A 23,411-nucleotide genomic window follows, 5' to 3' on the forward strand; every position below is an offset into this window, starting at 1 on the left:
CTAAAAGTCTCTCAGCCAGAATTACACTCCGAAGGCTTCTATATCCCCTGGCCCCTTGATCGACAATCAAGGGGGACACTGGGGGGGAAATGACTCTCGCATCTGCCCGCACTGTCTTCAGCCACTTTTCTACAAGGTCAGGTTCTCCCACTGCAGTCACACTAACTTTCTGTGCCTCTTTCCTCCTCCCATTTTGGGAAACCAGTTTCTTTTCACTACATCAACAAAACTGGACACGGATCAATTTCAACTGACCTTTGCCGAAAGGTGGCGCTGTTGAGGTAAAAACCAACTCGATCCAACAATAGTTTTCACTCTTCGATCCTTTTGCAGGCTTTTCAGAATTTTTTTTAATGCACCCTCCTAACGTCTCCCCCACCCAGACAGTAAAAGTATGTATATTATTAACACCAAATACATTTCATTAATTGGAGGAATCAACAGTCCCAGCATCCAAGCAAGCAGACAGGCTGGTCTCCAAACGCCGGGTCCACTCGCGCGCTCTTGCTTTCCCCCAAATAAAATCTCGGTCTCTCCGACTTGCCTATCGCTTTAAAATCTTAGAAACAGAGTTGTTAGTTCTTTTTCTTCTCTTTCCTTTTTCTTTTTGCATAAGCTTTAAAAGAATCGATCTAGAACATTGAACAGTTATTAGCATCTGCAACGGGGAGGGGGAGAAGCAGTTCCCCACCCCACCCCCACTCTGGGTTTCCGGGCTTGTCCGAGAAACCGCGGTTTAAAATTTAACCCTTCGCGGGGAGCTGCGAAGTCTGGGGTGTTGTTTCCCCCCCTAGTTCCTCTCCACGATCAAGTATAAGACAATTAGTGAAACGTAAAAGTGCAAAGGGCGCGTGGACCCTGATAAACAGGGGTCAGATTTCCTAGGGGTGGTTGAGCCTGTGTATGAATGTGTGTGTAAGAATGTGTGTGAGTGACAGGGGACGAGGGGGGAGAGAGAGAGAGAGAGAGAAAGAGAGAGAGAGAAATGAATATGAATCTCAAAGGTCAAACGAGCCAGAGTCGGAAGCCGGAGGGCTGAGCGGGACTGACCTGACTCTGAGCTTTCCCGGAGTTGACTCTCGTAGGCGCTCGCTACCCCCTAGGTACGGTACACGACGTCTGCGAGCAGCCTGTCCCTGAGCGTAATGGCCCCTGAACAACTTATTTCACTTCCTATAAAACAGGGTGATTAAAACGGACTTGGTCCGCGGACCCCGCACCACCCCGGCCGCAGGGCAGCTGAACAGTGTCCTGCGCGCAGTCGGGACGCCTGCAACTCCGCGCGCGGGGACCGAGAGAGGGACAAAGAGTTGGGAGCAAGTTTGAGCTCCGGGCACAGCCAGGCTGGGGAAAGGAAGGTCCCCGAGGCAGACACCTGGGTGCCGAAGGTGGAGCGAGGAGGGAAGGCTGTCAGGCTAATTCACAATCCTGGGCACCGAGGCAGGCAGGGGAGGGCAGTCAGGCAGAGTGAATAGCGGGCCAGCTGGGGCTCCGGAAGGCAGGCCTCTGTCGAACTCCGAAGTAAAGCAAACCGTTCTCTCGATCCTCGCGGGTTCCTGCAGCCCCTCTGGAAAACTCTTTCCCCTCTTGCACCAAACTTTGCGCCTGGTTTTGCTCTCTCCCTGGGAGACGGCGGCATTGGAAGGGTTAAGCCTGTGCGTCCCAGCTGACAGTCAGCTGATTGGGCCCTGATTGACAGCTCGGAAAAGTTTCCTTGTTTCTATACTATTATGCTAATCGCGGCCGCTCTTGCTGCTTCCCATTGGCCCGGAGTAGCAGTCAATTTCCCATCTGGGCCTGACGTCACAAGTGCTATAAAACTCAGCAATTGCTTTAAACTCTTCTTGCTGGATCAGAGGCTTTAAAATCTTTTTTCATCTTCGAGCTGTAGCTCGGGCTGCTCGTCGGCTCAGCCACCCCCCTTTTGCTCTCTGCCTCGCCTTTCCCCAGGACTTCGCAATTTTGCTTTTTTTTTTTTTTTAAAAAAAAAAAGGCAAGAAAGAACTAAACTCCCCCTCCCTTTCCTCCAGCCGGCTGCACCTCTGTCTTGCACTTTGCACGGAGAGAGCGCGCGGGAGAAAGAGAGGAAAGAAAAAAATAAAAAGAGCCAGGCAGAAGAGGAGGCGAGAAGCATGAAGTGTTAACTCCCCCGTGCCAAGGCCCGCGCCGCCCGGACAGCAGCCAGCCGAGCCGACAGCCCAGAGCTGCCGCCGCGCGCGCCCCGCCTGCAGCCCGGCCGGCTAGGCGAGCCCTCCTTATGCAAAGCGCGCAGCGGAGCGGCGAGCTGGGGACGCCGCGCTCCGGGCCGGGCTCCTCCGGCTTCGCCGCCGCCGCCACCGCAGCCCGCGGAGGACCTTCCCGAGCCTGAAGCCGCTGGCTCGGCGCGCACGAAGGCGAGCAGGCGAGGAGGGGCCGGGGCGAGCGAGCACATTGGCGTGAGCAGGGGGGAGGGAGGGCGGACGCGGGGGGCGCGGGCAGGGCGGGGGGGTGTGTGCGCGCTCGGAGGTTTCGGGCCAGCCACCGCCGCGCTAGCTAGAAGCGCCCCAGCCCGGCAAGCTGGCTCACCCGCTGGCCACCCAGCACAGCCCGCTGGCCCCTCTCCTGCAGCCCATCTGGCGGAGCGGCGGCGGCGGCGGCGGCGGCGGCAGGAGAATGGCATCAGAACTGGCAATGAGCAACTCCGACCTGCCCACCAGTCCCCTGGCCATGGAATATGTTAATGACTTCGATCTGATGAAGTTTGAAGTGAAAAAGGAACCGGTGGAGACCGACCGCATCATCAGCCAGTGCGGCCGTCTCATCGCCGGGGGCTCGCTGTCCTCCACCCCCATGAGCACGCCGTGCAGCTCGGTGCCGCCTTCCCCCAGCTTCTCGGCGCCCAGCCCGGGCTCGGGCAGCGAGCAGAAGGCGCACCTGGAAGACTACTACTGGATGACCGGCTACCCGCAGCAGCTGAACCCCGAGGCGCTGGGCTTCAGCCCCGAGGACGCAGTCGAGGCGCTCATCAGCAACAGCCACCAGCTCCAGAGCGGCTTCGATGGCTACGCGCGCGGGGCGCAGCAGCTGGCCTCGGCGGCCGGGGCCGGCGCTGGCGCTTCCCTGGGCAGCAGCGGTGAAGAGATGGGCCCCGCCGCCGCCGTGGTGTCCGCCGTGATCGCCGCGGCCGCTGCGCAGAGCGGCGCGGGCCCGCACTACCACCACCACCACCACCACCACGCCGCCGGCCACCACCACCACCCGACGGCCGGCGCGCCGGGCGCCGCGGGCAGTGCGTCTGCCTCGGCCGGTGGCGCGGGCGGCACGGGCGGCGGGGGCCCGGCCAGCGCCGGGGGCGGCGGCGGAGGTGGCGGCGGCGGCGGCGGCGGGGGCGCGGCGGGGGCGGGGGGCACCCTGCACCCGCACCACACCGCCGGCGGCCTGCACTTCGACGACCGCTTCTCCGACGAGCAGCTGGTGACCATGTCGGTGCGCGAGCTGAACCGGCAGCTGCGCGGGGTCAGCAAGGAGGAGGTGATCCGGCTGAAGCAGAAGAGGCGGACCCTGAAAAACCGCGGCTATGCCCAGTCCTGCCGCTTCAAGAGGGTGCAGCAGAGACACGTCCTGGAGTCCGAGAAGAACCAGCTGCTGCAGCAGGTCGACCACCTCAAGCAGGAGATCTCCAGGCTCGTGCGCGAGAGGGACGCGTACAAGGAGAAATACGAGAAGTTGGTGAGCAGCGGCTTCCGAGAAAACGGCTCCAGCAGCGACAACCCGTCCTCTCCCGAGTTTTTCATGTGAGTCTGACACGCGATCCCAGCTAGCCACCTTGATAAGTGCTCCGTGGGGGTCCGACTCGGGTGCGGGCTTGCTAGTTCCAGAGCCATGCTCGCCACCACCTTGCCCATTCCCCTACCGAGTTCCACACCCCCCCCACTTGCCCCCCCCCCACACGTACACACACACACACACACACAACCCTGCTCCTAGCTGGTTGGTGGTGGTGGCTGTTTTTTAAATTGGGGAGGGAATGGATGTCTGGCTCATGGATTGCCAATCTGAAATTCTCCATAACTTGGTAGCTTGTTTTTTTAACTCCCCCCCCCTTGCACAATGTTCAAAGATCTCTGCAGAGTTCTTCATGCTCACCTTTGAAGCCTGCATCATTTACATATTTTTTTTCTTTTTCTTCTTCAGTTCATGAGCTGGTGTTCCATTTTCTGTGTGTGTTTTCATTTTGTTTGGACTTTATTTTTTTTTTAATTTTACTTTTTTGAGCTTGCTGTGTTGCCCTTTTTTCCAAACCTCCACCTTCACTCCCTCTCCACCCATCTCCTCTGAGATAAAAGAAAAAAAGAGCTAAGTTTTTTTCTTCTCCTGAGTTCTTCATGTGAGATTGAGCTTGCAAAGGAAAAAAAAAATGTGAAATGTTAGAGACTTGCAGCGTGCTGAGTTCCATCGGGTTTTTTTTTTTAGCACTGTTATGCTAAAATAGAGAAAAATCCTCATGAACCTGCCACAATCAAGCCTGCATCAACCTTCTGGGTGTGACTTGCGAGTTTTGGCCTTATGATGCCAAATCTGAGAGTTTAGTCTGCCATTAAAAAACTCATTCTCATCTCATGCATTATTATGCTTGCTACTTTCTCTTAGCAACAATGAACGATAACTGTTTCAAAGACTTTATGGAAAAGAGACATTATATTAATAAAAAAAGCCTGCATGCTGGACATGTACGGTATAATTATTTTTCTTTTTTTTTTCCTTTTGGCTTGGAAATGGACGTTCGAAGACGTATGGCATGGCATTCATACTTTTGTTTTATTGCCTCATGACTTCTTTGAGTTCAGAACGAAAAAGTGCAACCCTAGAGCCTTCTTCCCATGAAAGTTTGCATCTGCTCCAAAACTGCTTTGAGTTACTCAGAACTTCAGCTTCCCATTGTAAATGCACTGAAGGCATCCCTTATCAAAGATGCCAGAATGGGGTAAAAATTTGACATGGCACACATTAAAGGATTCTTAATGTTTTCTTTTTAATAAGATGACACCTCACTTTGGGGACTCAAATTGTGCTGTTGCCGAAAGCAGTCTAAAATTTATTTTTTAAGAAAAAGAAATCTGCCCCGTTGTTTTTTTTTTTGTTTGTTTCTTTAATTTTATTTTTTTTATTTTATCTTTTTTTTTGGCTTTTGGTCATTGTCAAATGTGGAATGCTATGGGTTTCTAGTATATAATTTAATTCTAGTTTTTATAATCTGTTAGCCCAGTTAAAATGTATGCTACAGATAAAGGAATGTTATAGATAAATTTGAAAGAGTTAGGTCTGTTTAGCTGTAGATTTTTTAAAAGATTGATGCACTAAATTGTTTACTGTTGTGATGTTAAGGGGGGTAGAGTTTGCAAGGGGACTGTTTAAAAAGTAGCTTATACAGCATGTGCTTGCAACTTAAATATAAGTTGGGTATGTGTAGTCTTTGCTATACCACTGACTGTATTGAAAACCAAAGTATTAAAAGGGGAAACACCCCTGTTTATATCTGTAGGGGTATTTTACATTCAAAATGTATGTTTTTTTCAAAATTAAAGTATTTGGGACTGAATTGCACTAAGATATAACCTGCAAGCATATAATACAAAAAAAATTGCAAAACTGTTTAGAACGCTAATAAAATTTATGCAGTTATAAAAATGGCATTACTGCACAGTTTTAAAATGATGCAGATTTTTTTACAGTTGTATTGTGGTGCAGAACTGGATTTTCTGTAACTTAAAAAAATCCACAGTTTTCAAGGCAATAATCAGTAAATGTTATTTTCAGGGACTGACATCCTGTCTTAAAAAAATGAAAAGTAAATCTTACCACAATAAATATAAAAAAATCTTGTCAGTTACTTTTCTTTTACATATTTTGCTGTGCAAAATTGTTTTATACCTTGAGTTACTAACTAACCACGCGTGATGTTCCTATGTGCTTTTCTTTCATTTTCAATTCTGGTTATATCAAGAGAAAGAATAATCTACAATAATAAACTGCATTTTTTTTTGATTCTGTACTCAGTTTCTTAGTGTACAGTTTAACTGGGCCCAACACCGCTTTAGAAGTGTAAAATGCATCCTTTTCTCCAGACGAAGGATTAATGGAGGAGTAGGGAGGCAATAATTCAGAGTGAAACATAGGCCGTTTTGTGAGGCGGGAGGCCAGTACCTTTTAATAATTAGCAATATTTAATATAAATGTAAGTGATGACCTCTCAAATCTCCCCCCTAACACCACCACCAAAGTTTTCAGTTTTTAAATGATTTGAGCTATCATTGCCCTCTGGTGAAAACAAACAAAACTCCCAGCCATAAAGCAGGACCTTCTCAGCATTGACCTGAGCGTCTGACCCAGCCTGCTGCCCATCTAGCCGGAAATAAGCCGGGAAAATTGGGCATGGAGGAGGTGGCTTAGGTGCCTATGCATTTAATGGTAAAGACCAGCGATTCTTGCTTGGGGGGTGAAATTGATTATTTTCCCTTCTTCCCCGTGCACACCATGATTTTCTTGTTAGCAAGGCCTGACAAGATTTAACATCAACACTTTGGACAAATCAAAGTTGTTTGTGTTTTAACTTTGAAGGTCATTTTTCCTCAGTAGGGAAAAGAAAAATCCACCCCTCACTTACGGAACTCCAAGTACATTTTCTGTGTTTAAACTCTGTTATTAAATCCTATGTCCCTGTGAACACTTAGTGGAGGTTTCTCCACTGAGACAAGCTGGTAATGATTTCAGATCACCTTCGCTCATGAAATACACTCCAAAAATAATGGAATAAAGGCTATGCTTTGATTTATTGGTATCTACCCCCTAAAATATACTGTGTATCATTCCGAAAGTCTTGAGCTACCTTCACGAACAGCACTGACCTATTTTAAAATGACACAAATTCGTGCAACTCTTGGTCAACTTCCCCTAGAACACCAATAGAATGTTAGAGAAAGCCAAGGCTGTTTTGAAAATGGAGCCAAACATGATGACTTTTGTTTTATTTCATTTTCCGTTCCTTTTTTTTAAAGATAATATTGCAACTCTGACTGAAGGCCTTATTTTGAAGAAAACAGGTTGTGCTTGGCGCTGATGAGTGCTGGCCGGTTTATCATCTTGTCTTCCTTCCCCTTTTTTTTTTTTTTTCACAGACAGCACATACCCTGTACATTTTGACCTTCCTTTCCGTGCCAGTATAGATAATCTCCCAAATCCACACTTAATTTTGCTTAACAAAAGTCTTAAGAGTAAACTCACTTCCGTGTGCTAGATGTTAGCTGTTCTCTGCTTCATAGATATTTTTTTCTTCTCTTCGATCCCAAGGAGGAGATAGGCAGCAACCCCCTGAAGAAGCAGCAATGAAGATGCCACTGATGCAAAAAGCTCAGCATCAGATGACAGATTTTTAGGCAAATACGAATTTTAAAATAAGAGTGACATTCAGGATAGAGTTATCACAATTATCTCACGAAGAATGCGACTTGGGAGAAAAATACAGTTAGGCAACAATTAGGCCTTTTTTTTTTACAGAACCCTACAAGGCAGTTCAATATGATAAGAAGGCTTTGGCCCCAAAGATTAGCAGGCAAAATAGAGGGGTGCTGGCAAAAATGGGGTTTTGGCGTCTGGCTTTACGAAAAGGCTAGCGCCCAGTGAAAGGCGTTCTTAGAAATAATCGTTACTAAAAACTTTAAAAGGGAGTGGAGTGCTGAACACAAATACATGCTTTTTTAACAAAGAAATCCTAAATCCTGTGTAAGTGCCCCTATTACAAGTAAGTCGCTAAATTTAAAAGAAAAAAATCATATTAGGAACTCTTACTTTCCCTTTACACTGAATTTGAGTCTTTGTCTAAATAGTGTTAAAATTCCTTTCATTCCAATTACAGAACTGAGCCCACTCGCAAGTTGGAGCCATCAGTGGGATACGCCACATTTTGGAAGCCCCAGCAACACGTACTTACCAGTGTATTCATGAAATGAAATTTATGTGAGAACTGTGCATTAAAAATACATTGTCAGTAGTAGTAGCATTATCTGCAGTGGTAGAATACAGCTTGCCCCTGACTTCTGTCTAGTCTCCTTTTTAAAGAAAAATGTTTGCGTTAAAGAAGGTTGTTAAATACATAACCTCCATACCAATGAACTATGTCTCCTGTCTGAGAGTCGTCTGTACAGACCCATAAGAGAGTGCACTGGTGCTTCTGGCTCAAGATGCACGAAACTGCATAGGTGTGATTGTTTTCATCCTGCCCTGTTAGTTTTAAAAAGCCACTGAAATTTAAAAGATAGATACATGGACATCGATAGGAAAGGAAGTATCCCAGAAGGTAGCAGCTAGCGTTTGTAAAGTATATGTAGAGATGAACACTCTAAATAGTACTTCTTCACGCTTCATTGTTTCTCTGGCAGATAATTCTACTAAGAAGAAAAAAAATATATTTGACTCCCCCTGCCCCAAGCAGATGCCGTGGGCAGAAGCTTTAGTGGGGCTCAGCACCCTGGCTTTCTCGTAGGCTCTAGGTAGTATTGTATTTATGAGCGATGTCAAATGTGTTCATTTACCAGACACAGCCATAAATGAAAACAACGTGTGGCAAAATACAAAGTTAAGTTAAATACACACCTTCCTTGTGTGCTTTCTTTCCCTCTCCCTTTTCTGTTCTCAAACATTCACAAAATCACGTCCCTTTAATTCCCATCCCCCTCCCTGCCATTCCTTGCATGTCTCCTTTTTCAAAACCATGTGATAATTTTTTTACAATGTATCGGACACATTAATAGATTGACATCAAATAGGCAGAGATTCCACTTCCTGGTCTTGGTGAGGAAATGATGTCTCAGTATCATATTTATTTATCTGTCTCACAGCCATAACCACCTGGGCCCCTTTCAACACAGGCAGCTGCTGGGGGGAATACTCTGTATTTATTACTGAACGCTAGATCCTAATGCTCTTGATGTTTTCACCCTTATACCTTTCGCCCACTAGTTTTTATTTAGTAGCCTCAATTCTAGATCCTTCTGTTCTTAAACAGGATCTCCTCTTGCCAAACCACCAGCCTCACTGCTCAGCGCGGTGAGCAGAGGGCAAATGGTAGCCACCCTCACAAACATGGGCACAGCTGTCACAGCAGCTCCATTCCTAGCATTGCCCTCAACGAAATAAGCGAAGTGGCTTGACACACACAGAGGTTCTCAAGTACAGTACGGGGGAGGCTTCTGTTGCCGCTTTGGTTTTGTCAAAGCCAACTTACTTCCGTATTCACACACTCTTGGCTTTATAAAATGCACTCCTCCGGTGTTCTAGGCCAATCAATAAATTTAAAAGTCTGCTTGCCACACAGGTATCTCTATTTGTTGCCTGTCAGTAGTTAAAGACTAACCGACATAGATCGGAAGACTAAAATACGTGAGTGACAACCTTCAGCCGTCTGATTTCTGTGTCAGTAAGACACGCAGCCAGGCTCTGGGGCCTTGCTCCCCAAATAAACAGGCGATAAGAGGGAAGAGCGAGCCAGACTCACCAGCTTGAGATCGCTGATTTGCAAGGCGATTTTTTTCATTCTATAGGTATATTTTTAAATAATAATCTTACCCCTTTCTTTGAAGAAAGATCTTCATTTTTTTTAGGGAAGCTTTATCTATAGTGATGTGTTATATATATATATATATATATATATATATATATATATATACACACACACACACATATATATATATTTTTTTTTACCACTCCCGATTATTCCTCGGGACTCTGAATGAGTAATTTGGAGGGGAATGCCTTGTTGTGTTGAGGAAAAATCAGAGAAGCCCTGAAGTTTGTTTCCACTCTTGGCCCATCCTAAATTTAAAAGATGTCCCAAGTCCAAGGTCCCAAGTCCAAGGCAGGGCATACAGCAGCCATCCGAGAGGTGGTCCAGGGCCCAGCCATCCGTTTCAGTGTTTGTTTGTTTGTGCATTGGTTTCAAAACAGAGCAGGGGCCTTAACCCACCTTCTGATAACATTGCTTTTGTCACTTTCGATATAAATCTTCAAAATCTAGACATCCAGCAGCCCCAGAAAAGGGGAATTCTCTCCAAGCCTCGCTCCGCCCAGGCTCCGGAACAAACCCAGCTCTGTCTAGCAATTTTTCTCTAGCGGGGGTAGGGGCCAGGGCGAGAGGCTTTCAGTCTCCCAGGCTGTCTCATGATTGTCGGGGCATAAAGGAGTACAGTCCTGCAACAATGTGGGAACATCTTTACCCTTTAGAGAGGGACAAAACAAAAAACAAAGCAAGTCAAATTGCTGTGCACGCAGGCGGAGCAAAACCCCAGGCTCCCTGTCCTCCATGCCATCTGTAGGAGGTGAGAAATGAGGGGAGCAAGAGAGAATGGAGAGGAGGATCTCAAAGGCAAGAGTCCCAGGAATAACCCCCGCTGCCAGCCTGAATTTCACTTGCTTACTGGCTAAAGTCAGATCCAGAGTACTCACATGCCAGGTGCGAACAACACTCAGCCATCTATGCCTCTCAAATACACTCACACGTGCTTCCTTTTTGAAAACCATTTTAGAGATCAAACCCGAACCTGGGGAAATTGTTACTGTCTTAACTTTGGGGGCATTTATAAACATGGCAACCTGTGATTTCGGGGTGGTGATGTTTTGGACCAGTCAGCCATGTTATGCCAATATGTATGTGGTCACTACAATAAGTTTGATGGCCCCATGACAGCTTTCATTGTTTACATTTGAAAGCCCTTTGTGCGTTTCCCATAAGTGTGCCCAATAGAACAAGGCTGAGACAGAAAGAATGCATCGACAGCCTACAGAATTCAGATCTTTATATGAGTTTGCAGCCGAGTTGGGCAATTCTAAGAAACTCACAAGACACGTTTTCCACTGGGAGGCTAGGATTGGAATGCACCGCTCCTTGCCCAAATCATAATCATCTACCGAGCACCTCACGCCTTGTTCAGAAAACTCATTTTCTTTTTCATTCTTTTCGTTAAATAACAGTTTTTTTTTCTATAACTAGGATTTGGGATTGCAAAATCACATCCCTCCCTTCACAGATTCTTGGATCTTTAGTTAGGACTAGAAAGGGCCCTTATTTCAAGAAGGGAGGATGAGGGAGGGGTTTCTGTGGAGGTTTGGGAAGAGGAGGAGGAGGAGAGGAAATAGTTCTGTGTTCAGTCCCCACACCCCTCACCCCACCCAGCCCAGGCCTGGATGTGAGCTGTACGCTGGGGATTTCAGTTGAGTTTCTGTATTTTAAATAATCTGGTCACCAATCTCGAGTGTTTCCAAGCTAAAATTCCAAAGAGCTGCTTTTCCTTGTGGCCAGTTCGTTCAGTTGGGGAATAGAAGAAGCCAGGAAACCCTGTAGAGCTGGGCAGGGAGGAGTGGAAACCACTGTCCTGAGGGACTCCGGGGCAAGGATGCTTGTGAAGGGAACCCTCCTGGGCCGGGAAGTCCGGTCAGTGGTGCAGATCCTCTTTGCAACACAAACTTGCCCTGGACCTACTGGGCACTTCCAGAGGCCCGTACAAGTGGGTTTCTGGCTCCTTCGGGGGTTCTTCTGAAGGAAGGTGGGCAGGAGGATCCCAACATGATAGGCAGTCCCAATGGAGGCCCCGAGGGGCAGAGAGCAGGGAGACGCCGGCTGGTGTGCTGGGGCTGGGAGAGTATTAACTAACAGAAGCCCCCCTTGTCCGTAGTACCCAGGCTTTGGCCTCTTACTGCCTCAACACTGTTCCACCCTCGTGTCCTGTCTATAATTTTTGGCACTTCTTCCCATGCCCCGTCACCCAGGCCTATCAGAGAGACTCCGAAGGCAGTCACCTAAGCTGAGGACTTGGACCCATTAAATCACTCCTGCTCCAGGTTCAGTGTGGACAAAGGCTAGGGTGGGGAGAAGGGCCTGGGAGCTGCCCCTGGAGAAGAAAGGACGAGTAACCTGGAATGTTTAACAGTGGCTGGAGTTTCTGGGGCCAAGGAAGGATCTTGAAGCCTGGAATGAAGGATATGCAGGCAGGGAGGACGCCTTCTCTCCGTTTCTATGCATCCTCCCCTCCAAAACACACACACGCACTCACCAGCCTCCCAAATGTATACTGGTACTTGCTCTATTGGGACCATTAGCCCCGGTCATCACTGCCCCCAGGGGGCCCTAGTGACTGCGTTAGAGTAGGGCCAGGTGTGCTCCCCACCCTGGGGGTTCCCTGGAGGGCTCGCAAGTACGGGAAGGACACGAGGCAGGGCTGTGGCGGTGGGTGCCAGCGGCCTCCTGAGGTCATGGGGTTGTCCCTGCCTGCCCAGCCCGAAGCCCCAAAGCCGCAGCTGCGCTCAGGAGGCGGGTGCGATCCTAAGCTAGCTGCGCGATGCCCTTCGCAGATACCCCAAAACCGCCCAGCGCCTGGGGGCGTCAACAGCAGTTTACCGAGCGCACCCGTGGCCCCGCGCCACGCCGCGCCCGCGCCCCAGCATGGGACCCGGATTTGTATTGGAATTTGGTTTTAGTTTTCCAAGAGGACTGCCCGGCTATAGCGGAGCTCCCAGGGACATCAAAACTAGCTGCTCTGCTGCGCTCCTAGGCGGGCGCAAGAGGGAGGGAACATTTTCAGCCCCGGCTGGCTCTGCCCTACACCCTGGGACCCCGCCCCTCTCTCCACCACCCGCCAGCTGCCCTAGGAACCTTCTGTAAATAAGCCCGTGGCTCAGGATCACTGGGTTTTTACTCTATTATTAATTTCCCGGCCCATTTTCCAGATCTCTCTGGTTAGAGGAGTAAAGAGCGGGAGAAAAAAAGAAAGGAAGAAAAAGAAAAGGAAGGAAAGAAGGAAATCCAGAAAGCCTGTTTTAAAATCTTTATAGCGCTGGGATTTTCTGGGGTGTAGTTTGATGCTCACTGGAAGGGAACGCAGGACCAGCAAACTTGATCAGAGTTTTTGCCAACAGCTCCAGCACGGTGGGCATGCCTGCCTTCCGAAGTTGAACACGGTTGCAGTGGGACCCCAGGCCCTCAGAAACTGTCTTAGGAGGATAGCCTTTAAAAGGACTAATTTCAGAGAGGAGCCTGGCTTTTGCTTATAGGAATGTTCAGCTTTTTAAATCTTGGAGTGTGGAAGAGTTAGGCGGGTATCACTGTGGCTTCTTAAATAAATCTCTCCTTTTTCTGTTTCTTTTTCTTTCTGTTAGGGAAGGATTCGTTAATGTTCAGATAAATATACTAAAACTAAAAGCTAATGATCTCAGTATCTAAAACACTTTATATTGTCAGATTATACCAACATCCTTATTGATGAAATTGGGGGCAGGGGCAGAACCGGTGGTAATCATTCTAAGATTAAATCTGTTTAAAATGATATTTGGGCCTGGCCAGGTAGCTCACTCAGGTGGTTAGAGCATTGCCCTGATACACCAAGGTTGCAGGTTCAATCCCCCATCAGGGCACATATAGGAATCAACCCAACCATTGAATGCATAAATAAGTGGAATAAACTGATTTTCCTCCCAAACCTCTCTGATCAATAAATTAAAAAAAATGATATTTGGCACTTTCTGTATTCAGGCAGTGACTCTGACACAGTTTTTCTCCTTCCTTCCTTTCTTTTCTTTTCTTTCTTTCTTTCTTTCTTTCTTTCTTTCTTTCTTTCTTTCTTTCTTTCTTCTCTAGCACACTTTAAAGTAACATTATAAAAGGGGAAACTATTAAAGTATAAATCTTGGTTCCCACACCATGAAATAAAAATAACTGCACGGCAGTACCGTTTGGTGGGCATTAGCAGAACCTAGCCTGGACCGTTGGTCTTAGCGAGATATTCCCATAAACCTTCACCCCAGTCAGCTTGACTCCAGGCAGCAGGGGGACACACATTTTAAGGTGCTCTGTCCATTTTATTTCCCTGCACTGTACAGTACCGAGACCTTTTAAAATCTTCCTTGGAAAATCACTGCACATTCCTATGCTATTAAAATATTATATAATCATTAGGTAAATAGATCTGACTGTTAGGTACGCAGTGCTGGCAGACATCTGGCTTGGACGGTACCATAGTGGTCCGGCTCCAAAATCTCTCTCCCGCTTTCTCGGGAGACCCCCTTGCCCCCACCGTCCTTCCCCCATGACTAGCCTGGGTGAAGGCAACAAGAACAGAGAAACCACAATGTCTTTGGGATTCTCTTCAGGTGTGCAAACAGGATCTCTCTCCCCTCGTTTTTGAAAGTAAACGCCTTGATAACAGGACGGGTTCTCCAGGTAGCCAGAGAAGAGAGGTTATCTTGAGCAAAATGACACCAACAATCTAAAAAGGACATCTCCTTTATGAGATTTCAGGCCAGATGCCAAAGATCACATTTAATGAGGCCCGATTCTTTTTCTCCAAAAATAACAGAGACTATCAATGAGATGGTCAGGAAGGCAAAGGGGCATTTTGCAAAGTCTATGTTCAGTGATTGCTTTGTAACATTTTTCTAAAATTGAAAAATGCTTCACAAGTATATGATCTCATGTAAATATTCCTTGCAGAAGCTTAACATATGCTTGCAATGCCCCAAAGGAATTACAAAAATATTCTCTCCACAATCTCTTAAGCTTTTAAGCATTCGCTTGCATTTCTAAAAGAATCTGTTGTTTCTAAAGATTAAAAAAAAGTAAACTTATACGGGGAAGTTTGTTTTTATTTTTGTTTTAGATTAGCCATTTGAACTTCAAATGGAGAACAACTGGTGTCACTGATAACCCTCCCAGGTTTTATAATTTCAGTATATTTCTTATTTCCCTTTCTTTTTGGCACAGAAATAGTATATTTGGCAAAAGACTGATGTATCCTGTTACATGAAGAAGAGTAGTTTGTACCGTAAGATTTTAAGAGCATTTTTAATGTGAAATGTGAATGGGGCAGCTCTGGCAGACACAAGAGAACAAATCCTTTATCTGTTTTGATGCAGGCTCGAAGCCCTGAGACAAAGGGCATTTGACACAGAGGTGTGGTAATTGAACATTTAAGTAAAGAACAATTCTATATTCAGCCATGCAGCCTACATACAGATTTTAGCAGGTACATGACTGTACCGTATCTATTCACACCAATGGTAGAGCAATCCAAATAAAAGCAGGGAGGATTAAAGAAAAATACTGAATATCACGCTGGAAAAAAATTAGATCGACTTCCTAGTTTATCGCAATTACTGTACACAGCTTTTCTGTAACCATGTTGAATTTTTAAAATTAGATTTTAAATATATTTTGACAGTCTGAACTTGTACAGTGTGACTAACTATAGGGAGAAATGACAGGTCTGCTTTGTTATTAAACTGCTGTCTGGAAAATATTGGACTCCGCACAGTAAATGATAATTATTTTGCCACTTACATTAGTACAGCTAATAGCAATAAGGGTTTTTTGAACCGTAGAAAGCTAACTACTTTGAATTACTGTGCTTTGTTATTCACTGTGAAGCAAAAGGCTTTTTTTTTAAAGCAACCTCATTTTCATATTACTGTTCTAAGCATTCCCTGCTACTAATTTAAACAGAGGAAGTTAATAAATAAAAGGGTGGTATCTAAATGGTTCTATTTGTTAAGAGAACATTTGCAATTAAGGTCAGCGGTGCAGCAGGATAGACCAGAGCAATGAAGGAGGAGGGGGCACATGGAAGAGGATATGTCCTAGCGAAGTGCCAGGGAGAGGTGGACCAGTGTGGTGCTCCGAGGGGTGTGCAGTCTGTGAGCACTTGAGAGACACCCATCAGAGCCCAGACCTTTCAAATTCTCCCCCACTGTGAACCCAGAATCACTTCGTTCTCTGAAGGAAGGACAGCGTCAAAGCCAATCCATACTGCCAGGCCAGTGGGTGTCACTATCTCAGCCTCCCTGGGGTGGGAGCCATAGTCAGAGGAAGGGACCTTGCATTCCGAGCCATTCCCTTCCATAGGAACCCCTCCTCTGGCAGGGCTGAGGCTGGGGAGCCAAAGCAAGTGGAACTGGATCATTCTTCTTTGGGTCTCACTCTGCCCTTTTCATACATAGACAGTTAGGCTGCCTTTAACATACTGTCCCTGAAACCCTCTGCGTGGTTATTAATGACCCTTTGTTTATTTTAATATATTTACTAAATCAGGTACCCAAGGGAATCCTCTACATCAGTGATGTGAAAAAGCCCGTTGCCTGAAGTCAAAGAGGTACATCTTGATTTCTGATTTGCATGTGCTTGTGTTACTGAGTTTTCCATGACGGGGAAAGCGAGCACGCGAGGAATGCTGCTCGGTCCTTGGGTGTGAAAACCTCTGTTTCAGTAGTTGCAGTGTTTGGGTTTCACAAGTAACATAAAGGGTGATACGAGGTGAAGGGAAGTGATGCAATATGTGTGACCAGCATGCATGGATTTCCGTATTTATTTCATTTCATAGGTGTGGTGTACAGAGCAATTCACCCAGTTGGAGTGAATCTCAGATCTGTAGTCTTAACCAGCTTCCGTTCTACTGACACTCAAAAAGAGCTAGCCAGTCCCTCCACGTGAAAGTCAGAAAATTTGGTTGACTTTGAACAGCCAGTGTCCGTACCTGGGCCTCATGAGCATTCCAAATTCAGTCTCCTGTAATTCACTCCATACTCACATTTGGAAAAGTTAGTGTAATTTCAAAGCATGGTATGTCTCCCCTTCTGCATCCAAATGTGACTTTGGAGCTACTCTCTACTTTGCTTATAGGCAGAGAGGGGAGGAGACGGGTAGGAGGCAGAAATCTGATTTTCATCTACTAAAAAAAAATGAAATTAAGCTTTTTAGATGGGTTTTCAAGGCCAAGTGTTCCAGTGTGAATTTAATTAGGAATCCTCTTTGTTCGGAGAACTAGACCAACACTCTCATGCCAATAATTATTGAGTGTCATCCTGTTATGTATACTGGTTACCTCTTATTGGCTAATGGAAAGAAGTTTTTTTTTATTAAAGATTTTGCTTGCTGAGACGTTTGCATGAAATACAAAGTTTTTGTTTTCTAGAGAAACTGAGAAGGAGACAAACGTCACACTGTTAAATTGCAACTCTTGGCAAAGGAGACACTTTCAGGACCCAGTGAATTTAGAGTGTTGCGAAATAAAACCCCATTTTTCCCCACTATGCAAAAAACATATCCGGTTACTTACTTCTCCACGCTACCATTATGAGTGTCTTTGAGTTACTGGATTGTGAATATTTAACATGATTTTTTTCCCTAGCCTTATAAAAAATTAATGTTTTCTTTAACAGTTCTCATGTACAGATTTTAACTCAGTGTGTACCTTTGGGGTTGATTTGTGTCCACATGTGTGCATGCTGTACCAATACTTTATTCTGTTCTTCTGCGTTGTTCCTTTTAGCTTTGTCTTTATAGTTGATATTTGAAAGCCATCTATTAAATATGATGATCTATGTCCACCAGCCAGTTTTATTACATCTATTTTGAACAAAGAATTAATGAACTTTTAAGGCAAGGTTCACACTAGTCCTGACCTCCCTGGTAATATTTCATATAAGGTTACTGGTGGGAGAGAAATCAAATTTCAGCTGTGAACATGATTGACAGGTGAGAGCAAGCAAGAGAAAGGCATTTGGCCAGATGGGGAATTTGGGGAAGGAGGAAGACAATTCCTCCAAGTTACTCTGTGATATTAGATATTATAAGCTGATATATGAAAAGTTCAATACTTGATACTCTTGGGAGAGTTACTTAGTTTAATTTTCAGAAAGTCACTTTGGTTAAGGGATTTCAGTAGTGGAAGCCAAAAACGGGAAACCACTAGCTTTCTGCTCTCTGGGAAATTTCCACTCTGTACAGCTTTGTGGCTTATTTCTGGTGATTGTCTAAGCTAAGGTATGAAAATTAAATCACGAGCCATTGGAGAAGCCATTTAATTAGCTTTCATTTAATCTCAGAAACACAGTCTAGGTTATATTATGGTTCTCAAGCATATTACAAAATATTTATCTGAAGTAGTATCACAAAAAATGAAGTTTTCCATTTTGTAGCATCCTTTGTTTCTGACTAATATTTTCCACTAGCTCATGTTACAACTTCACAAATCCAAATCTATCAAAATGCGTGATTTGTCAAGGTTTTGCCTCCTGAAGAAAGGCCTGCTAACATGAAGATCAACAGAGATGGTCACGTGCTGATGTTCAATGGAAATTATTCCCTGGTAGCATCTTTGGGTAAGGGGTGCTGGTAGCATCGTTGCCTTGGGAGCAAGTCATGATGCTGCTTGGCCCTAATACCAAGGGCGGTTTTGGAATTCATCTTAAAGTCTGTCTCTCAGCTCGAATTGTCCAAAGGGGGTAACGCAGTGGTTTGCACCACACTTGAAAGTAGGCCTTTAAAACTCCTCCTTCCGTCACGTGTGCTGAAGCACTGATTTCGAAGGCGGTGACCCCAGGATCTCCACCTGCTCACGCCTGTGCTCTGCCCCTTTCAGATGTTCCTGGCATTGGCTAAGAAGCATCGGCTGCTACCGAGCCTTACAGAGCTGCCTCGGGAGGGGCAGGTGGGATGCAGGCAGAGGGGAGGGACCTGTGTGTAGCTTTCCTGTCGCCTACGGGAAAGGCTGATGGACCTTGTATAAACAGCACTTCTTGGGTTCTGAGTACCCATCGATTTTTTTTTTCTGATCTGACAACTAGCAGAGTGGGCATGTTTCATCCTGATTGTATCTATCCTGATATGAATTCAAACACATGTAAGGAAGGCTTTATTATTTTATGCACTGGGATAAAAACCAAAAAAATCCCGCCCCTCCCACCCCAAACAGTAAAGTACTTAGAAATCTTGTTTCTGTTTTGAAGAACTTGCCTTCCTGCGGTGCCCACCATCATCCAGATATCAAAGGCCAGCGTGGTTTCCTGACGCCCGGTGTTGAGGCGGACGCCTTAGCCCAGCTATTTGATTCAAACACAAAATTAAGGATACAACCTCACTTCCCTTGCAGAGCCCATCAAAATACTTTAGCAGAAATGGGGAATCGGGTGTTCTCAATGCAAAGGACATGTGAAAACACAGACTGTAAGTTTTGATTTCTGGTGCCTCTGCTTGAAAAACTCAAGCACAAACAGTGGCCAGTCTTGACTCTGTTTTCACCGTAGGCCCCTTGGAGTCTCTGAATAGCCTTTAGAGGAAGCCCCCTCCTCTGAGCCAGCAAAGAGGAGAATGCTGTAGTGCATGCCACTTTGGAGAGAGGACCAGCCGGTCCATCACAGCTTCCATGAGCACATCTTCAGCAAATGACATCAGGGTATTTGTTGGCACAGAGAAAATGAGAGGAAATCATTCTGTTTAGAGTGTTTTATTACTGGGACTTATGTAATTGTTTGCTGTTGTTGTTTGTTTGTTTAGATTGTGCTCCCCCTAATCACCACCGCACCCTCTTCTCATACCTGGCTGTTTGTCTTTCTGTGGGCTCTGACCCACTATTGAGCTGATTTAATCAATTAATTGTAGCAGAGCAGGTACCGAGTAACTAGCCTAATGACGCTGTTTGAACTCATACTATTTTTAGTCAACTCAAGGATACTATGGAAGGGGACGCCTTGAAGAAAGGAACATGGAGCGTGTAGGGAGACAAACAGGAGGAAGGAGTTTTTGCCAACGTACAGCACTCATTACTTAAAACTAAACACTGCCTCTGTAAAGAGCTTTTGTTTTAAAAGCACATGTTCGGTCACCTGCCAAAATCTCAGATTTACTGCTCCCATTCACAGATGCCAGTGGTGAAACTCTTCACCTGCCGCTTGCTGCGTCTCTCTTTTCCCTCATCCAAAAATTACTGTAGAGTTGTTGTGTAGTGTCTACGTTTTCTCCCCTTTTCCTGGCACTTAAATGAAATTATCAGCAATAAATGAGCTAAGCAGAAGGGTTGGTTTTGCTTTTTTGTTTATGTGTTTGTTTACAATACTTGGAAAGCACCGCGATAAGGCTAAGCCAGTGGGAAATTTCGGTGTCCCGTTCTTTCCAGCATCTCCAGAAAATATAATAAAACTATTAACACATATAATTTCATATAGGAAGTAATGTCCATTGGGGGAAGGGGGACACAGCTTTAGGTGTTGAGTGGGAAGATCACTCTAGCTGTGGGAATTATAGGTATTGTCACCTGAGACAACACAGCCACAGAGCAGTGACCTTGGATATAAGCTACTGGAAGGTATTAATACCTAATTAACCATCCAGGGGTGCATCCTACTGTTTAATCACAAGTGAGGTGAGAATGACAAAAGAGAGGAAGGGAGAACGCTGGTTGCGATTTTTGTTCACCTTTCTCTCAATAACATCATCTAATAACATTCTATACTTATGTGCAGCTAGTGACGATTTCTTTTTAGTCATTCTGGTCTATTGAAAAGCACAGTAAGTTCATTTGCTACAAGGTAGGCAGTGGAGGTAAGAATTGAATTGATTTGAAATTGACCTTGAGGTCAGCCTCTTTTAAATTAGGTTCTATGGACAAAGTTTCTTTTCTTCTTTGCTGGGTCTGCCAGCAGCAGTTTTTGAGTTAGGGTTTGTAATTATTTAAAGGGATTCTGATGCCAGAGTCCACCCCCACCTGCTCCGCCCCGCCCCACCCAAAGTTAGTCCAAATAGATATCTTTTGTTACAGTGGTAGTTAATCAAAGAGCTTGAATCTCCTGCTGGGGTGTGCCTCCTGCTTGTTTATATTTTAAAATGAGGTTCACTCCTGATGTACAGGAGATGGGGGAAAAGCAGACATGGGTCTCTTACTGGGCTGAAAATTCCAAATAGGAGAGAGAATAAAAGGTTCTGTTTACGTGCCTTGTCTTTCTTATTTTCCTGCTCTCTTTCTCTCTTTTTAATGGAGCGATTAGAACCCTCTCAAAGCATCCTAAGGTGCACACGGCCGGTGTGACAGTGTTCGGAATCGCGCACTGCATTTCGAAAGCCACTCAGGGCTGCTGGAACAGAAACCTGCCTCCTCTCTCCTCTCCGCAGAGAGGGTGCACAGGGCAGATCAGAAATTCCCCCTTGTGTCGACCTTTCTATCCAAGCTAAGAACTGCCTTCTCACTCTCTGCTCCAGCGGGTATCACATATTCCAAGTTCCGTTGTCATTGGGGGTTCTCAGGCTTTTTGTTTCCTTTTTCTTCCCTTTTTCTCCTCTTAAAGCCCCAGAGCACTCTCTCACCACTGCCTCGTAGAAAGAAGGTGCAAAGTGCATGGGCTAGCTGGAGCTTTAACAGGTGTGTGTGGAGGTTGGCACCTGGGTTCCCCCTGCCAGGGAAGGACACAGTTTGTGAGGAAGACAGACTTTCTGTTAGCCTCCGGGACGCTGTGCTGCCCAGGGCTGAGGCGCCCAGCTGGCCTCCTCCCCGCAGCCTCTGGAGATTCACTGGGCATTGGAGGCTGCTTGGCGTCGTGCTCTTTTCCCGGACACATCCCCTTCTGATATGCTCTGTTGGCAGTTTCGGGAACTTCATTTTTTAGAATGTTACCTCTGTTTGTTCTGCTCTGTGCTTATTTAGCAGCATCCTGACCAGACCCTAGTCTAAAGGCAAAAAGATCAGTGGTCACCAAATAGCAGAAATAGAGTGAGGTGATGGCGCTATTAACACTCCCTACAGATTTGCAGGCAGATAACAGGCCCAGCCCCCCAGCTCAGCTGGTGGGATCTGAGTTTGAGAGTTGGCCCTTGACCCCGGGAGTAAAGTACAAAATCCAACTTTTTCCCTGCCTGAGAGCGGGAAGTTTATTTGTCCAGCCAGAGCTCAGAGCTTTTGCAGTGATGAGGTGAAAGTCATCATCCCAGAGAAGAAAGCAAAAAAAAACTGAGGAAGGGTTTGTTTTTATTTTTACCCCTCTGTTTTATTTTATCTGGCTGACATTGGTAATAAAAAAACTTCTCATCCCTGTTTTGGGGAAATGTTTAGGGCGTTGGTGGCATGTGGGAGGGGTTGTGGTGGTGTGGAACGGGTGAGTGCAGCTCCTGCACAGTGCTTCTGTCTGCCTCTACCCAACGTTTCACAGCATCCTTCAGATCACCTGTCCTCTCTGGCACCATCACCTTCCACGACAGACCAGGCACCTGTCCGTGGTTGCCTCCGGTCACTGGTCAAATTTTCACTTCAGGAAAGATGAGGCCCGGGTGTGTGATTTTACTGTAAATTTCTCAGGAGTTATATCTGGAGCTCTCAAGGATGTAGTTCTTCTGAGAATGCATCTTTTTACTACTTCTTTAAAGTTTAATTGGGATCAGGCCACTGCGTGGTTTCAACTTGACAGTTCCTTCCTTCCTTCCTTCCTTCCTTCCTTCCTTCCTTCCTTCCTTCCTTCCTTCCTTCCTTCCTTCCTTTTTCCTTCTTTCCTCCCTTTTTCTTTTTCTATTTTGCTATTGCAAGTTGCAATAAAATGACTTGTAAGTTATAATCAAAGTTTGGTGTCGTTAAACTAAACTGTAAAAACCGGCCTTGGGGTTATGCACATAAAATAAATATTTGAAAAAAATATAGCAATGGGGTTTGTATAATAGAGGCAAGGTCAGAACATATAGACCTGTGTATATGAATGTGTAGGTAAGTATTTTTTTTTCCAGAGACTCTTATTACTAGCCTTGAAAAAGCATTGTACAAAACTGTGACTTTCTGTAAGCACCCAAGCATCAGAGTACCATGAGAAGAATGTAAGAACATTGTCTTTAATGAACTTCTAATTTGGCTTTTAAACGCCATGCGTAATTCACATGAACTTACTTTTCAGTTATATTATTTTTGCACTAAAGAGTCAGCATATATGTGCTAGAATTCCCCGTTTGTAAGCTATAGTGCTCCTTAGCTGGGAAAAGCTTTTTTTCTTCCCTCCTAACAAGGAAGCTCATTTAGAAAGAAATCTTTATGTGAAGTGCTTGTCAGTTGGCATTTTTACTGGTTTGCTAACCCAGAGGTAAAATATAAAGCCGTGTCTTTTCCTCACTGGCTTGTTGTTACTAGAAGGGTCCCTCCCTTGTTAGCTTGATAAATAATTTTACTAGGGGGACTCTGCTGTATTTTTATGCTTGCTGTCTATTTTCTGCTTGCTGCAAATAAATTTCTGTACTCAGAGGGCACTAAAACTCCAAACACATGGTATTTTCCCATTTTGCTGCTGGTCGCCTGAAATATTTATTCCATCTCCTGTTTTTAATTAATTTTTAAAAGAAGATATAATTTGTGATGAATAGCAAACAAAAATTAGCCACGTTTTTCTCAGGGGTGTTGGGTTTGAACCTGGGAGTTGATCTCTTTGACAGGCTGCAGGTGTCAAACCTGGACTCACATGTGTCAAACTGGCCACATGAGTTATTTACTGGGGAGTCCTGAATTTTTCTCATTATAGAGTTCCTTGCCTGTGTTTGCAACCTTAAATATTAGTCATTAACTTGAGAAATGAAGAGGGCTGTAGAATTCTATCTA

The 23,411-nt window shown here is 45.5% G+C and overlaps 1 protein-coding gene across 3 annotated transcripts; it reads left to right on the forward strand.

Annotated features, from left to right (window-relative positions):
* The first annotated feature begins 1,826 nt into the window (after positions 1–1,826).
* Positions 1,827–16,166, forward strand: MAF (MAF bZIP transcription factor). 3 transcript variants are annotated; one of them, XM_045818502.1, is made up of 2 exons: positions 1,827–3,773; positions 16,106–16,166. In XM_045818502.1, exons 1-2 carry the CDS (start codon positions 2,653–2,655, stop codon positions 16,137–16,139), a joined length of 1,155 nt encoding a protein of 384 aa, XP_045674458.1. In that variant the 5' UTR covers positions 1,827–2,652; the 3' UTR covers positions 16,140–16,166. The 3 variants fall into 3 exon arrangements, with proteins under 3 accessions (XP_045674458.1, XP_045674457.1, XP_045674459.1); XM_045818501.1 differs by lacking the exon at positions 16,106–16,166 and adding an exon at positions 7,892–8,625; XM_045818503.1 differs by lacking the exon at positions 16,106–16,166 and adding an exon at positions 4,174–6,031.
* The last annotated feature ends 7,245 nt before the right edge of the window (positions 16,167–23,411 follow it).

Source organism: Phyllostomus hastatus, unplaced genomic scaffold (assembly GCF_019186645.2).
Source record: "Phyllostomus hastatus isolate PE091 unplaced genomic scaffold, TTU_PhHast_1.1 phas_scaffold_345, whole genome shotgun sequence".
NCBI classification, from domain to species: Eukaryota; Metazoa; Chordata; class Mammalia; order Chiroptera; family Phyllostomidae; genus Phyllostomus; species Phyllostomus hastatus.

Excerpts from the sequence above, each read along its gene's own strand:
- MAF (XM_045818501.1), top strand. The coding sequence starts at position 2,653 with ATGGCATCAGAACTGGCAATGAGCAACTCCGACCTGCCCACCAGTCCC. Across the intron at positions 3,774-7,891 it reads TCCTCTCCCGAGTTTTTCAT|AACTGAGCCCACTCGCAAGT; the intron begins GTGAGTCTGACA and ends TTCCAATTACAG.